Source organism: Phodopus roborovskii, unplaced genomic scaffold, assembly GCF_943737965.1.
Source record: "Phodopus roborovskii unplaced genomic scaffold, PHOROB, whole genome shotgun sequence".
Taxonomy (NCBI): domain Eukaryota; kingdom Metazoa; phylum Chordata; class Mammalia; order Rodentia; family Cricetidae; genus Phodopus; species Phodopus roborovskii.
Window position 1 is genome coordinate 23,163,906 of NW_026126558.1, and position 16,625 is coordinate 23,180,530.

Here is a 16,625-nt window from a genome sequence, read left to right on the forward strand (position 1 = left end):
GTTTTAGATATACTTAAACACTTAAAAAAAAAAATATTAGATTTGGTTGCACCACCCCCCAATTTTGGTAGCATCCTTATCCAGTCTGGATAGTAGGTAGACTCAAATAATGAAGTCAGTAACTGTTCCTACCTTCCTTTTTTCTCTAAGTGATAGGAATCAAATTCAGAGCCTCATGAATGCTACGGCTTGGCAAGCACTGTAGCACTGATCTATAGCTCCAACCCCAAGCCTTCCATCATTGCAATTATTAAAATAGGGTCTTAACTACATTCCAGTAGACTTCAAACTCACTACCTAGTCCAAGTAACATCAAACTCACAATCCTCAGCCTATCCAATGCTAGGTTAAAGGGATATACACCAAATCTTCCATTTTTAAATGAGGTGAGTACAGTTAGTTCTTCAATGTATAGGAGGAGCATTTTCTTGTACGAATATATGGAATTTTTTGTTTTGAGACAGGATTTCTCTATATAACCGTGGCTGTCCTGGTTCTCACTATGTAGACCAGGCTGGTCTTGAACTCACAGAGATCTACCTGCCTCTGACTCCCAAGTGCTCGGATTAAAGAAGTATACTAACACACCTAGCCCTGAAATTGGTATTCTTAAAACACACACACACACACACACACACACACACACACACACACACACACACACAAAGTCTAAGAAATCTCTCAAAAAATAACTAGACACTCACTTCTACACTGGCATAATCACACATGGAACACTTAAATGGCTTCTCATGGGTGTGTTTATAACGACGATGCCGCACCAATTCTCCACTGGTCACAAAGGCCATGTCACAGTCTGGGCACTTGTGAGGACGAGTACCTACAGGAAGCAGGGGATAACAGGAAGAAAGAATTAACAGCACAGTAAATGACAGGGTTCAATATGTGACTCAAAGCTACTGCATAAGCTGAAAGTAGCTGTATAAACTACAGGAAGACCTGAATAAATTTTTAGCATTAGCCTGTAACATGTAAGAACACAAACTAAACTTTAGTTTCTGCTATTTCAATGAATAGAAAAATCCTTCTTAGCCAGGCAACTGGTGGTGCAGGCCTTCAATCCCAGCACTAGGGAGGCAGAGTCATATGGGAGGCCAACCTGGTCTACAGAGTGAACTCCAGGACAGCCAGGGCCACAAAGAAAAATCTTGTCTTGAAAAACCAAAAGAGAGAAGAGGGAAAACAAAACAAAAACAACCCACAATGTCAAGTACTAGACCAGACACCTGCAGAAATGATTTTCTTTGTTCTTTCTCTTTTAAAGACAGGGTCTCAATATGTAGATGTATAACCCAGGCTGGCCTTGAAGCCTTAATCCTACTGTTCCAGCCTCCTAAATGCTTACTTAGGTTTACAGTCACAAAACATGCCCAACTCTACAAAACTGACGTTCTAAAAAGATGAAGTATGTTACTGGAAAATGACAGTAACTAAGAAATTGAAAGGAATGCTGATTTCCTCATTAAATTTGTTTTTTCAATACTAGTAAGCTAGGAGAGAGTGGAGGATTCTTTCTATGAAGTATATATAATCTGGTAGCAAGAAAATAAGAATTACCAATAGAAGGAAAGCAGCATTCATCTCAGAACAAGGCAATCAAAATAATAAGTTCAGTTTTGTACTTAGTATTACTGAGGGAAGAGCTCTGGCTCTGGTAGATACAAGTATGACAACTGTTATGGAGCGAGATGTCCATCAGGCTGTACTATATGAGTACCTATGTCCTTCTGTTCAAGGTCCATGTTCACCAAGTCATTTTTTATTTGCTACAACTTTATAGGCAAGATCACCCCTAGAAGCTAGGCATGGTGCATTATGTATGCCTTTAATCTCACCACTAGAGGCACACACTGGTGGGTCTCTGTCAATTCAAAGCCAGCCTGGTCTACAAAGTAAATTCCAGGACAGCCAGGGTTATGTACAGAATCCTATCTAAAACAAACAAACAAACAAAAGAATGCCCCCTGGAATGCAATACAAGCACATTTAGAAAATGAAAAGCTTAAAAAAAGCTAAAAAAGAAAGAAAGAAAATGAAAAGCTTATTCTTCACCATGAAGTGGCACTCTAGCATGTAGTCATTTGACTTTTGCAGGCTTGGTTAACTGGGTAAGTTTTACTAAATCAGTTCTGGATAACCACAGAATGAACTTTTCAAAGCTGAAGTACAGTGCAGGACAGAAGTACACATATCAATGTACATACACACTGACAAATCTTATCAAAGGATAATACAGTTTCTTCAAAAGTACTAGATGTATTTATATGTAAATGTGTGCTATAATGTGAGAAGATGAAGGCAAAGAATATCCCAATATATAGCACATCACGTGTGAAACAATAGACAATCCACTAATTGTCTAATTCATCTGACTTAGAAAGCAAGACAATTGACCAATTTATCTGACAACCAATGTATCTGACAACCAATGTATCAAATTAAAACCAGGAATACCTACTCTAAATGAAATTGAGAATATGGAAAAAAGTATTCTTCATGAAAAACTGGGTGAGAGCACTTAGAAGTAAGTAGTCAGGCTAAAAGATAAAGCCTTCAGAAAAGACTTGTCTTAGTTAGGACTCCTACTGCTATGATAAAACACTATGACCAAAATCAACTTAATGAAGCAAGAATTCTCTCAGGTCACATTCCATTACTGACTAAGTCAAGGCAGGAAATGGTTATTGGATTGCTCCGTCTGGTCTGCTCAGCCTGCCTTCTTTATATACCCTATGATCACCTGGCCTAGGTGTAGCACCACTCACAATGGGCTGAATCCTACCATATGAATAATTAGGAAAAGGACCCACATGGTAGCATACGGTCAATCTTAATGAAGGCATTTTCTCTTCTCAGATAACTCTACAGTTTGTGTCAAGCTGATAAAAAAGCTTCCCAGCATAAAAGTCTAAGAGAGGTCTAGTGTGTAGTCACTTCACTAGAATGTGGCCATACTGAACATGAAGTTACTATTAGGATACTGAACACCATATTTTAAAAATTTTATACTTGAACAAATAAATGAATTTCCAGAATGACCTTTATATTTTTTTATCTGTAAGTTGTGAATAACTTGCCTTCTCTGAGCTAAAGCAACTAGAAAAAAACAAAAACAAAACCAAAGTTTTAACACAGGTAGGATTTTACCCCTATTTCTAGCATTTTTTCTCACTGATTGCTGTACTTTTTTTGTCACTGTTAAATCCTCATCAACACAATGATAAAAAGTCTTCCTGAATTATGTCAAGTAAAAACTACAGATATTAAGCTGGGCAGTGGTGGTGCATGCCTTTAACCTTTAATCCTAGCACTTGGGAGTCAGAGGCAGGCAGATCTCTGTGAGTTCGAGGCCAGATTGGTCTATAAGCGCTAGTTCCAAGACAAAGAAACCCTGTCTCAAAAAACCAACCAACCAGCCAACCCCACAGATATTAATAACAACAAAAACAGTATTCTTCCACTTCCTCCTGCAGTAAGCCTGGATAGTTTAAGAACCATGTTTTAACCTTTGATTTGCTGTAGCCCCACATTCATATCCAGCACCTGTGTGTGTATTAAGGTGATTCCTCAGGAGGGTTACTGTTCTGAATGCTCTGCCACAGAGATGGCACTTATGTGGTCTTTCATCAGTGTGGCTTTTCATGTGACGATCCAAATTTGAACGCCTTGGACACGTGTAACTGCAAAGCTCACACTGGAATGTTTTCTTTACACCTATATGCAAAACAAAATGTGTACTTGTTACAGTGGCTCAGTGTTTAGATTAATCCCAAACTACAATTATATCCTACTTTTTATAATCAAAGTCAATCTAAGTAGAAATTAATTTGCAACATTAGTAGACTCTTCTTTATTACTTACAAAACCAAACCAAACCAGTATTCAGTAGGTAAAAATACAAATAAAACCCTTCTTTTGTACCAATTAAAAGCCTGGGCACCCACCAGATGTGAAAGGAAGCGGGAAGGAAGGAAGGCAGGCATTCAGTTTAAGAAAATAACTTTGCACATAGGCTGTTGCTTTCATTATCCCCTAATGGTTTTAGAAGACCATTACAGATAAAGTCATTTTACCTTTTTTTTTAATTTTTGTTGGCTTTGGAGGCTTCATATTACCAACCACTTTCTCTGCATTAACCTCAGACAGCAGACCTTCCTGCTGTTCTTCTTCAAAATCATAGACAGACACGTCCACATCTTTGCCCTCCTCTGTGTAACGAAGTTTGCTCTTTTTGGTTTTCTTTGTTTTTTTGGCTGGTGGCTGATAGTCTGGGTCTTTTTGCCAGCTAGGGTCTTCCTGAGGGGGGAGCTCCCCCTGCTCTAGCGTCTCCACTTCTCCATTGGCCCCCACCTTCACCACCTGAAACCCCTCAGGCAAAGGTAAGGTGTGACATATCATCGGTTCACTCTCTGCAAGGCCCTCTTTAGACACTTCATTCTCATAAGCCCCCTGAAGTTCTTCTACTGAAGTAGTAGCAACAGGTACAGTCACAGGAACAGGTACTTGAACAAGTTGAAGCTCTCCTATGTTAATGGGCTGTTCCTCCATATTTACAACCTGCAAGGTTATGATCTGGGTATCGTCCACCGCAGCCTCTGCTTCAGGAGCCACTGTACCCTCCATTACTTCAGTCTTCATTTGAAGAAGGGTAGGATCCAGCTGTTCCATCATTACCATCTGTACACTGCTGTTGACATCCTGGACCACCTCACCTCCATCTGTCTGGTTCTGAGGCAAGTGGCAAGCATCTTCTTCCTGGCCCCCTTCCCGACGTCTCTGGTAAGTCTTTCTTTCCTTTCCTTTAATGAAAGTTTCAGACTCCTCCACAATGGCTTCAACCGCCTCACCTTCCATTTCCCCTTCCTTTATTAAGGGAGAACACAAATTGTTATTTAAGATAAGGTTTGCTCAAATAAAAACATATACATTTTAAACTAAAAACAAAACAAAACAAAAAACTCCTAGGTATCCATCAATGGTCGTTCAACAGCTATCTGCCTCTCTGATTAAAAAAAGGAAAGAAATCCACCACCTACATCACAAATCTTGTCAATCAAAACAAACAAAAAAATCTGAAATTGATCAAGACACTAGATCATACTCCCAATGTACAGAAAACTGGTAACAGTGGGTGTTAAAATACTAAGAGAAACAATACACTATTAATTCTGGTTTCTTATGAAAATAAATTATCAAAAGAACAAAATGGGGAAATTGAAGCAACAATCTATAGGCTCAAGGAACTTAGCCTTCAGCTGGCAAGCTCTAGGGATAATTTTTAGTTATTACTGGGATGAGATGTCATTAATGTCGTCAGGTGAAATCACAAGGCACAAGTCAATCTTCTACCACAAAAACTTGCCAGAACTAGGTATCTCTGCACATGACTATAAAACTAGTACTTATGTACTTCCAGAGTTAAGGTTGGAAGATGAAGTTTGAGACTAATTTGGGCCATACAATGAGAACCAATCACAAAAAACAAAGAGACATGGGACACTAGAAACTTCAACTACAGACATTTTATTATATTAAAATTACCGGTAAAGCTAGTTTAAAACTTACACATCTGAGAAACATCAGTAAAAAAATAAATTTCAGTCAGAAGAAAGCTCAAAATAGCTATTGTACAACATATAGAAAACAATTAACTACATAAGTGCTCTGACCACAATTAAGTGAGGTAATACATTTTTTGGGGTTTTTTTTTTTTTGAGATGGGTTTCTGTGGTTTTGGAAACTGGTTTGGAACTCCAACTCATAGAGATTCACCTGCCTCTGACTCCCAAGTGCTGGGGATTAAAGTGTGGGCCACCACCGCCTGGCAGTGATATATATGTTAATCAGTTTAATTTAATGTATCCTCAACATATAATTCAAAATGCTATACACTAGAAATATATCTACTTTCTGCCAATTAATCAAACTGGACAGTGGTGGTACACGCCTTTAATCCCAGCACTGGCATGTGTCACCACCGCCCATTGACAAATCCTATTTTGTCACACTGTTTTCCAGAAAGCTTTATTGTGTGGGGCTAGGGAGATGGCTCAGTTTGTAAAGTGCCAGTGAGGACTCGAGTTTGATCCCCAATACCCACCACATGAAAAGGTAGGCATGGCAGTGTGTACCTATAATCACACTGCTAAGGAGGTAGAGACAGGAGGATCCCAGGGCTCATTGGCTAGTCAAGCCAAACAGATAACTTCCAGGTTCAGTGAGAGACTGAGGCTTGCTTGCTTGCGTGCACGCACATACTCTCTCTCACTCTCTCTTTGTCAAACCTTGTTTTAAACCAACAATGATTAAAACTAAGGATAGTGTTGCATACTTGTAAAAACAGCACTCTGGAGGTGAAGATAGTAATAAGATCAAAAGTCCAAGGCCACCTTCAGCTACATAATGAGTAAGGAAAATCTGGGCTACATGAAACCCAAACACACCTCTTTATGTTAAAATATAATGGCTGAGTATGCAGGCACATGATTTCATTTAGGAAGCAGAGACAGAAGACTATGAGTTTGAGGTTAGCCTGCACCATGCAGCAAGTTTCAGGACAACCAGTGCTACACTGTGAGACCCTGTCTTAAAAAAAAAAAAAGAAAATTCTACAGGTATGCTGCTTACTGTATGAGTTTGGACATGCATGCATGTGCATACACACACACACATACACATACATATTCAGGATACCATTACCATAATCAAAGCATTAAATATTTCCAAAGTGCTCTTACATTGCTATCAATCCCCACACCCCCCTCACAGTAAGAACACTTAAGTGCTTTACTTCACAGGCAGGTGAGATAGCTTAGTAATTAATTAAGGGCACTGGTTTGTTGATCTTCAAGAGGATCCAGGTTCAGTTCCCATCAGAAGCTAACAACAACCATTTTTAACTCCAGTTCCAGGGGATCCAACTCTCTTCTAGCCTCCAAAGGAATCATGTATGCAATTTGTGCACAGAGGCACAAGCAGACAAAACAGGCATATATATAAATTAATAAAATAAAAAATTTAAAAATCTACCCTAATATTTTAAAGTACACAATACTGTATTATTATTAAATGCATGTACTATTTTTTACACAGATCTCTAGAGGTACTTATTCACTTTATATAACAGAAATTTTATAATCATTGAGTAATCATTTCATTTCTCTCTTCCATCATATTTAGTCTGGCCTCAAACTTGATCCTTCTGCCTCACACTCTTAAGTGCTTGGAATTAGAGTGACATTGTGTTCTATCATAAAGTTGTTCATTTTCGAGACAGAAATCTATTTCTTGTAATTTAAAATAAAAGCAAAAAATGTAAGGCCAGGCCTAATGCAATCTTGATCTTGGTCTCTTGATCACTTCTTACCCACTCACTCAAGTTAGCTGTTTCATTAGTGGTGATGGGGACTGAATTTAGGGCTTTCCACACTCTAGGAAAGAACCTATCACTGACCTATACTCTCATTTTAGCAACCTTTATTTTTAGGCAAATTCAACAAAGCCCACCATATATATGGAATGAAGACAAGGATGATGAAAAACTTCCTGGGTAGAGTTTCATTTGTAGCTGTTATCTGCTTTCATTACCCTCTGCTCAAATATCTAAAAGCAAAATAATACAATGTTTAATATAAATCTCTTTCACATTGATATTTATTTATGATTTATTAAAGCTTGACTGAGGATTCAGAAAAGCAACCAGACACTAGCTCTCACTTCTAGCTCAGGCTGAAAGGGTCGATCCACGCACAAGCTCTTCACCAAGTCTCAAACTGCTGCTTCTCCTCAGTGTGACTGGAGAACAAAATGTCTCTCTGAGGCCTTGCTTCTGTCCTATATACTTCCCTAATGTTGGGATTAAAGGTGTGAGTTATAATTCTCTTTTAGATTGATTCACTCTTGTGTAGACCTGGGTGTCCTTGAACTCACAGAGATCCATCTCTCTCTCTCTATGTTTTTTTGTTTGTTTGTTTTGTTTTTTTTCGAGACAGGGCTTCTCTGTGGTTTTGGAGCCTGTCCTGGAACTAGCTCTTGTAGACCAGGCTGGTCTCAACTCACTGAGATCTGCCTGCCTCTGCCTCCTGAGAGCTGGGATTATAGGCATTCGCCACCGCCACCCAGAAATACAAAGACCTCTTAATAGCTGTTTCACCACAGTGGAGACAAATACAGAAAATGTTACTGTAAAAAGTAGGAGTCAAAACTGGGTGTTGGTGGCACATGCCTTCATTCCCAGGACTCAGGAGGCAGAGGCAGGTGGATCTCTGTGAGTTTGAGGCCAGCTTGGTCTACAGAGCTAGTTCCAGGACAGGCTCCAAAGCAATACAGAAAAAAAACTAAAAACAAACAAACAAACAAACAAAAAAAAAAGAGGTAGGGTCAAAGGATATCTGTGGAACTTTATAATTTATAAATTTAAAATGTCCAAGCACCAGTATGCCAGTATTTTGTAAAATCTAGTGTTTCTGACTGTGAAAGATTAACCTCTAAATTCTCAACAGCAACACTAGATAGAAGGCACAATCAGATAACTTTTATACCATTGTTGCTCTAAGTATGTCTGATGACCAACAACATTAGGATGATTTTGGTTTTTGAAATACAAACTTTAAGCCTCACCCCTACCTATCCTGCTATCAGGACCTACCACTTAACATTAAGCCTTTTCTCTTCCTTTTTTGTTTTTTACTTTAGACAAGGTGTTACTCTGTAGGCAGGCTAGCCTAATTCTGTCTCAGCTTTCAGGGTACTGGAATTATATCACTATGTAGGTCTTGCTGGCCTTGAACTTGTTAGGGTAAACCAGGTTGGCATGGAGGTCATAGAGATCACCAACCTCTGCCTCCTGAGTGCTGGGATTAAAGGTGTGTGCTACTATGCCCAGCTCTACCAGCTCTGCCTTTTTTTCCCCCCTTAAGAGTTTTCCAGATTCAGGGGGGAGGGGGGCACACGCCTTTAACCCCAGCACTCAGGAGGCAGAGGAAGGTGGACCTCTGTGAGTTTGAGACCAGCCTGTTCTACAAGTGCTAGCTCCAGGACAGGTTCCAAAGCCACAGAGAAACCCTGTCTCAAAAAAAAAAAAAAAAAAAACCCAAAGCAAAACAGTTTTCCAGATCATGCAAGCTCCAAAGTTAATATCCCAGCAAACAAAAGCAGTAACCCAAATGCTTGGAGTCAAAGAACAGAGAAAAGACAGAATTAGAAAAGAAAATAATCCCCACGTGGTAAATGTTCAATGGTAGTCCAGCTAGGAAGTCACTGTATCATCCTAGTATCTACAGTAAACATCTGATGGAGGAGTCTGTATGGCGATAGCACACATGTAATCCTACCACTTGGAAGGTGGAGAAGAGATGAAGAGTTCATGGTAAGCCTTGGTTACAGTGAGTTGAGACCATCCTGGCTACATGACACCCTGTTTCTTTATTAAAATATGATCAAACCTGTAGGAGGAAAACTTTCCTTCTATAAAGCAAATCTCTACCCTTCCCCCAACCCCTCACCCCCTGGGGTTTTGTAGCACATAATTTGAAGAACACAGATAAATCAACTGTCTCTACTGTGAATCTGAAAACTTAAAACATTAAATATTACATTAAGAACAACAAAAAACAATCCAATCTAAAAGAGGTCAATGAATTGTGCCCAGGTAGAAAAATAACCAGTATAAAGGAATACACATTAAAAACAATTGTATTGCCAAGGAGTTGAGCTGACAGTACTCATCAAAGGAACACACAGAATTACAGCTATGGACGTCAGAATCTACTTATGTCTTAAAAGGCTTCTATTTTTACAGAGAAACATCACATAAAAGGAACCAGCAACCGATCTCTCTGACACTTAGAAATCTCAGTGCATCTCCTCCAGCAGCGGATTCCTCAGCCTAGCTTTTGGCAGAAGTGAAGCGCCTCTGAATCAATCAATAATCCAATAGGCTAAACCACGCTTCTTCCCCTTATTCCCCGGGGAACTGACCATACTCCTAGCTACCTTGCCTGTATTAACAGTTCTAATCCATCTCCTCCTTTCAAATACTCAATTCCTGATTGCTTAAGTCTCTCCCCTCCCCTCCCCTCCCCTCTCTTGTTTATACCCACCACACCTTCCTAGGCTTTATGAAACCTCTTTTGTGGAATGATACTGTTAAAGAGGTTTACAACATTTCTTATTTTCCTTGATACTACGCTTCTTTCTTTAGCTGATTCCTGTCCCAGATCTTTTCCTGGGTCTCTGAGAGCTTTTCCTTCAACTTCTTGGAGCCTATCTAGGTTCTGTAGCTACTCTTGGCACTAGACTTAAAATTTCATCACAGTTTCAAACATGTACCTGCCATCTGTTTCAGAGCCTAAAGGCTATCTCTCCACACAGAACACTACCTATTACTTTCTAACCAAGAAAAAAAAAATTATTTAGTACAACAGTTTTACTCTGGGGACTGAAGTATCACTATAAAATTATATACTGTTCCTTTGTAGTTTGGGGTTTTATTTTTCTTTTTTGGGTAGAGCCTGGAATGGAATCCAGGTCCTTACCTATGAGAAGCTCTCTACCATCAAGTGATAGTCCTACCACTAAAATAGTACTCTCAGAACAGATCCTTATTGTATCTTCTATCATCATAGTAGAAAAATGAAATAAATTGGTATCCCAGTAACTTCTGGATAGAAGAGGGAGGAGGAGCTTCCTTCAGATAAAGCAAGTAAGATCTAGACAATTGAGGGTAAAGGGCTAGAAGACTTAGTTCCCAAGTATTTTCCCGACTTATTCAGAGTGGATGCAGAAACCTAACTCTGAGACACCTGAATTCTGTCATGATCCCATGCCATGGCCTAACTATATATCCCCTCAGGCAGCCTACTAGATCAGTTCCCTTTATCCTTCTCTTTTTCTGGCTTTTCTGTCAGCTCTATGCTGTCCGAGTATGTCCCATCTTAAACTATTTTACTGTGTAGTTTTTGCTATGTATTTTTTGTGTGTTCAATTCCATACTTGTTTCCAATCCTTTCCTTCTACCTTTTAGTTTAGCAGTTTGGCTACCATTCCTTAGAACTCTATTGAACTGCTCTTAGGCCAGCAATGACTGGTAATGGGTAAATCCAAAGGGGGCTTTTCTGTTCTTATCTGACTTGACCACCCTGTGGAATTCAATATTGTATATTTCAATATTCAGTATTTTATCCCAGACTTAGCCAGATCATCTATAAACTAGACATAAATGAGATACAAAGTCTTTTCCCCCACAAAACTGCTTCCACTGAGATTTTCTGGCATTATGCCCTTGGCTTATAACAAAGGAAACATGAGTAAAATTTTATTTGGAGTTAACGCTTCCTTAGAAAAGCTTAGTCAGAAAAGATTCTTTTTGTTCTTTTGCTTTAAATTATTTTTTAAATTACTTTTATTTTCTGTGCATGGGTATTTTACCTGCATGTGGTTTGTGTACCACGTGCTGGTACAGGCTAGAAAGTGTTGGAACTCCTGGAACTAGTTACAAACAGTTGTGAGTGTTGGAAATCAAACCCAGATCCACTGTAAGAGCTGCCGGTGCTCTTAAGCAATCTGCCATCTCTCTAGTTTTTTAAAACTTATTTTCATCTTGTGACCTTGTTATTGTTTTTAGTTGGTTATATCTTGATCAATTTGTTAACAATCTGTTAACAAACATGGAGGTTTGAAAGAAAATGACCCCCATAGGGAGTAGCTGAATTAGAGTAGGTGTGACCTTGTTGGAGTGTGTCACTGGGGATGGGCTTTAAGGTTTCAGATGTTCAAGTCAGGCCCAGTGTCATTCTCTTCCTGCTGCATACCTATCCAGATGTAGAATTCTCAGCACTGTGTCTGCCAGCAAGCTGCCATGCTTCCCGTTATGACAATGGACTAAATCTTGAACCTGTAAGCCAGTCCCAATGAAATGTTTTCCTTTACAAGAGTTGCCATGGTCATGACATCTATTCACAACACCAAATCAAACAAAAGCCTCAAATGGCATATAAAGGAGAATAAAATACAGAAAAAAAGAAAAGAAATCTCATTAACAGTTAAAGAAAAACAGAGTGGCAGGATCTTGACTATCTGAATGCTTACTTTAGAATGTTTGGTATACTGCAGTGAAACTAGAAACCATTAATGTGAATAAAGAAAAGTGTGATCTTGCCAGGTGGTGGTGGCACATGCCTTTAATCCCAGCACTTGGGAGGAGAGGCAGGCAGGGTCTTTGTGAGTTTGAGGCCAACTTGGCTTATAGAGTTAAGTTCCAGGACACCCAGGGAGAGGGAGAGGGGGAGGGGGAGGGGGAGGGGGAGAGACACACACACCACCTGTATCCAAAAACACCCCAACTGCCATCCCCCAGAAAAATATGATCTAGTAAAAAGCCAAGATTAGCAGAGTGTAGTATACGCTCAAAACAGTTACAAATTTTCCAAGTATCTTTGACAAAGTTTCAATTAATAGATGGATATGGAAACAGATAAATAGTAAAGAGGCCAGATTTGTTAATAGACAGAAAATATTGTTGTGTATTTTTTATTTTATTATTTATTTTAGTGGTAGGGTGGGAAGCAGGGGGTGCATGCCTGTAATCCCAGCACTTGGGAAACAGAGGCAGGTGAATCTCTATGAATCTGGGCTAGCCTGGTTCACAGTGCTAGTTTTAGGACAAACCAGGGCTGTTACACAAAGAAATCCTGTCTCGAAAGAAGAAAAAAAAAACCCACAAAATTTACTATGTATGTGTATGTGCCTGAGTGATATGTGTACCAATGGCATTCGGGAACCTTAGGTCAGAAAAGGGCATCAGATTCCCTGAAACTGGAGTTACTTTGTGGGTAATGATGCTGCTGGGTCCTCTGCAAGAGCAGTTATCTATTTAGTTCCAAATAAACAAATGAGCAATCAGTATTTTCAGACAGATCTTTTCCTGCTTGAACAAATGTTTCTTTGAGGTAAATTTTTCAAAGAGGTTAACAGGGAGAGGGAAACAAGCTTGTATTTGCTATTCTGATAACATTGACAACATTACTTTGAAACCCTCAAGCCAATTCCCTTCTTTTCCCCTTCTCTTCAGAGTATCCACTCATGTATCAGGCCATCATGGCCAAATTAGAAGAAGAAAAAAATGTGTATCTCATGGTTATGTTCAAATTACACCCTCCCATCACCCACCCCCATCTCAAGACAAAGTTTCTTTGTATAGCCCTGGCTGTCTTGAAATTCACTCTGTAGACCAGGCTGGGATTAAAGATGTTTGCCACCAACCCTAGAGCTTGAATATGCCTTTTAATTACCTAAAATTTCCAATAAAAAACCTTAAAGATCCCCCACAAAAGTGACTTTTCTAATAAATTCCTAGGTTTTTATAGGAGAGGTTTAAGAGCTCTTTAAAGAAACAGGACTGGCTGGGCAGTGGTGGTGCATGCCTTTGACCCCAGCACTCAGGAGGCAGAGGCAAGAGGATCTCTATGAGTTTGAGGCCAGCTTAATCTACAGAGCAAGTTCCAGGACAGGCTCCAAAGCTACAAAGAAACACTGTCTTGAACCCCCCCCCCCAAAAGGAAAGAAACAAAACAAACAGGGCTGCTACACACATGTGGTACATACACTCAGGCACATCAGATTAAATAATTTTTTAAAAATAAAGAAACCAGTTGGAGTTAAGAGCACTGACTGTTCTTTCAGAGGACTTGGGTTCAACTCCCAGCACCCACAAGGTAGCTCACAACTGTCTATAACTCCAGTTTCAGGGGACCTGAAGCTTCCCATGACAAAATGCTAATGCACTAAAAAAAAAAAAAAAAAAAAAAAAAAAATTAAAAAGAACCAGCTGGGTGGTGGTGGCTCACGTCTTTAATCCCAGCACTTGTGAGAGGTAGGTAGATCTCTTGAGTTAGAGATCAGCCTGGCCTACATAGAGTTCCAGGAAACCCTGTCTCAAAAAACAAAACAAACAAACCCAAACAAAACTTAAACTGGCAGATATAGCTGAGAACTTAGTATGTCTAATATCTAAGGTTTGATCTCTATTACTGCAAATACAAAGTAACAAACAAAACAGGCTGGGGATATAGCTTGTGTTCATTACACAAGCACAAGGATCTGAGTCTAATTCCCAGAACCTATTCAAAAAAGCTGGTAGAAGCATGGCCCTATTATATCAGTACTGGGAGGACAAAAGCAAGAAGATCTATCTCTAGGGCTTGCGTGCCAATCAACATAGTTAAACTGGTGAGTTCAAGGTTCACTGAGAGACCCTGACTCAAAAAGGCAGAAGACAAACAACACTGACCTCTGGCCTCAACATGCACTTGCACACATGGGTGCATATATGTTCAAGGATGGGTCACATGAAAAACAAAACGACCTCTGTGGCTAAAGCTTGTAGATCATTTTAGTAGCTGATTACATCTTTGTAAAATGAGGCTCAAATACTCAAGATGAATGGAGGAAGATAGACGAACACATGCCTTAGTTCCAACTATATGACACTATCTAAAGATCACTTGAGCTTAGGAGATTGGAGACAGCCTGGGCAACATAGTTTTTAAAACACAAACAACTGAGTATGATGGTTTAGCCTAACTCACAATACTCAAGAGGTTGATACAAGATCTTGAATTTGAAGCCAAACTGGGTCATCTAATACACATATAATAGAAAAAATTTCCTAATGGTTGATGATGCTTACTGAATCAAGTTCAGACTCTGGCTTGGCTCCCAACTTGTATAGTTTGTTCCTATTCTTGCTATTCCTTTAACCTCATCTCTGAGTGCTCCCTGCTAGGCATCTCTATACCCAGTATCTGCTGTCTTGTTCTCTTCTAGTTCAAAACATCTCCTATGTCAAAATCTTTTCAACTTTGACCACTGCAGACTGACTTTGTCTTGCTTTAACTATATCTGCATCTTCCTTCAACAAATCATCAATTTTAAAGACAAAAATCATGTCTTTTTTCTGTATTCTCTAAAGCACTGGATACAAAACAATGTTAGGTAAACAGCAGATAACCACATATTAGTGTGACTGTCATATGAAATATAACTGGTTTCTTGCACAAGGCAACTGTAGGAAGAGAAAATGAAAAAACAAAACACTATATGCTAAGTGAAAGTTTAACATGAATTTATTTTCTTCATTGCACTATTTATGTCCTTGCCTTCCTTCCTCCCATTTTTAGAGACGAAGACTAAAACTATGTGACCCAGCTGACTGAAATTGCAAAGCAGATCAGGCTGGCATCAGATTTGTAATCCCATGCCCAGGTATTAATTTTTGACTACATAAATTTTAGTAATGTATTATCATATAAGATAATACAGTAAGTGTATTCAACTATTCCTAGAGGAAACTACTCAGATAAGTATGTCATATTCATCATTGAACCATTTAGTTATTTGGAGAAAATACTTATTGTACTTCAAATAATTTGTTACTGATAATAAGATACTAAAACTGGATTGGGCTGGATATGGTGTCATAGACCTTTAATCCCAGCACTCAGAAGACAAAGACAGGTACTCAATGACTTCCAGAAGAGCCAGGACTACATAGAGATGCTATGAACAAAAATCAAAACCTGTACTCACATATACTAAAATTGGAATGATAAAGAGAAATCAGCATGGCTCCTGCACAAGGATGACACGCACATTCCTGAAGTGTTCCATATTAAAGAACAAAACAAGAAAGCCCAAGTTTCACGGTACATGTCTATAATTGTACTTGAAAGGGGATAGGAGCACTGCTGAAAAGTCTTAAAGTCATCCTGGTCTATTACATAGTGAGTTCCATACTAGCCAGAAATATGTAGTGAGACCTTGTCTCAAGATAGGAAATAAGGTCAGTGTGGTGATATAAGCACTTAGAAGATGAGTGAAAGAAGATCAGGAGTTTAAGATTGTCATGGCTACAGAGTTGGAAGTCAATCCAAGCTTTATGAAATCCTGTCTCAAAAGTCCTCCACGAACAAATAAATGAACAAATGAATGGGACTGGTAATAAAACAATGCAGTGACAAAGTGTCTACCTACCCTGGGGAGAGGGGTTAACAAGACAGTCTTCATATCTCTAGTAGACAAGTTAGGGTATTTAGCAATTATTTGTCACTGAAAACAGTAGTATATTGGACAATAAGTTTTGGTTTTGTTTGTAAAATAGATTTCTATAGATTGACTTGAACTTATGGTCCTTCTGCTTTAGCTTCCTAAATAGCTCAGATTACAAGCCTGTGGTAACAAACCAGCCATAATATATACACTATACAGACCAAAAAAGTCCCAGCTAATCCCAGAGTTCACATGGATGAGTTTGAAGTTAGCCTGGTCTCGATCAACTGGGGTAACCCAGTGAGACCCTGTCTCAAAAATAAGGAGGCAACCCTGTCTCAAAAATAAGGAGGCCTCAAGTAGTTCAATTGGTTTAGTATACACTATCCCAGGACTACATAAACCATGCAAAGTGGCTCATGACTACAACCTCTGCACTTGGGAGATAAGAGGAAGAATGATTAGAATTCATGACCAGTCTGAGGCTACAAAAGAACCTATTTCAAAAACAGGAAAGGAGGAAATAGTAGTTCAGGTTTCTAATAGTTTTAAAGAAAAAATTT

The 16,625-nt window shown here is 39.1% G+C and overlaps 1 protein-coding gene and 1 pseudogene across 2 annotated transcripts in view; one reads left to right on the forward strand and one right to left on the reverse strand.

The window, feature by feature from the left end:
- The window catches only part of Ctcf (CCCTC-binding factor), a 42,953-nt gene that overhangs the window by 12,949 nt on the left and 13,379 nt on the right, over positions 1–16,625 (reverse strand). For both annotated transcript variants that reach the window (XM_051201362.1, XM_051201361.1), the window contains exons 3-5: positions 4,092–4,881; positions 3,562–3,732; positions 705–838 (exon numbers count right to left, since the gene is read on the reverse strand). In XM_051201362.1, the coding sequence (XP_051057319.1) occupies positions 705–838; positions 3,562–3,732; positions 4,092–4,872 (1,086 nt within the window). In that variant the 5' untranslated portion in view covers positions 4,873–4,881. The remainder of the gene's footprint in view (positions 1–704; positions 839–3,561; positions 3,733–4,091; positions 4,882–16,625) is intronic.
- On the forward strand, positions 15,596–15,690 carry LOC127234776 (uncharacterized; annotated as a pseudogene).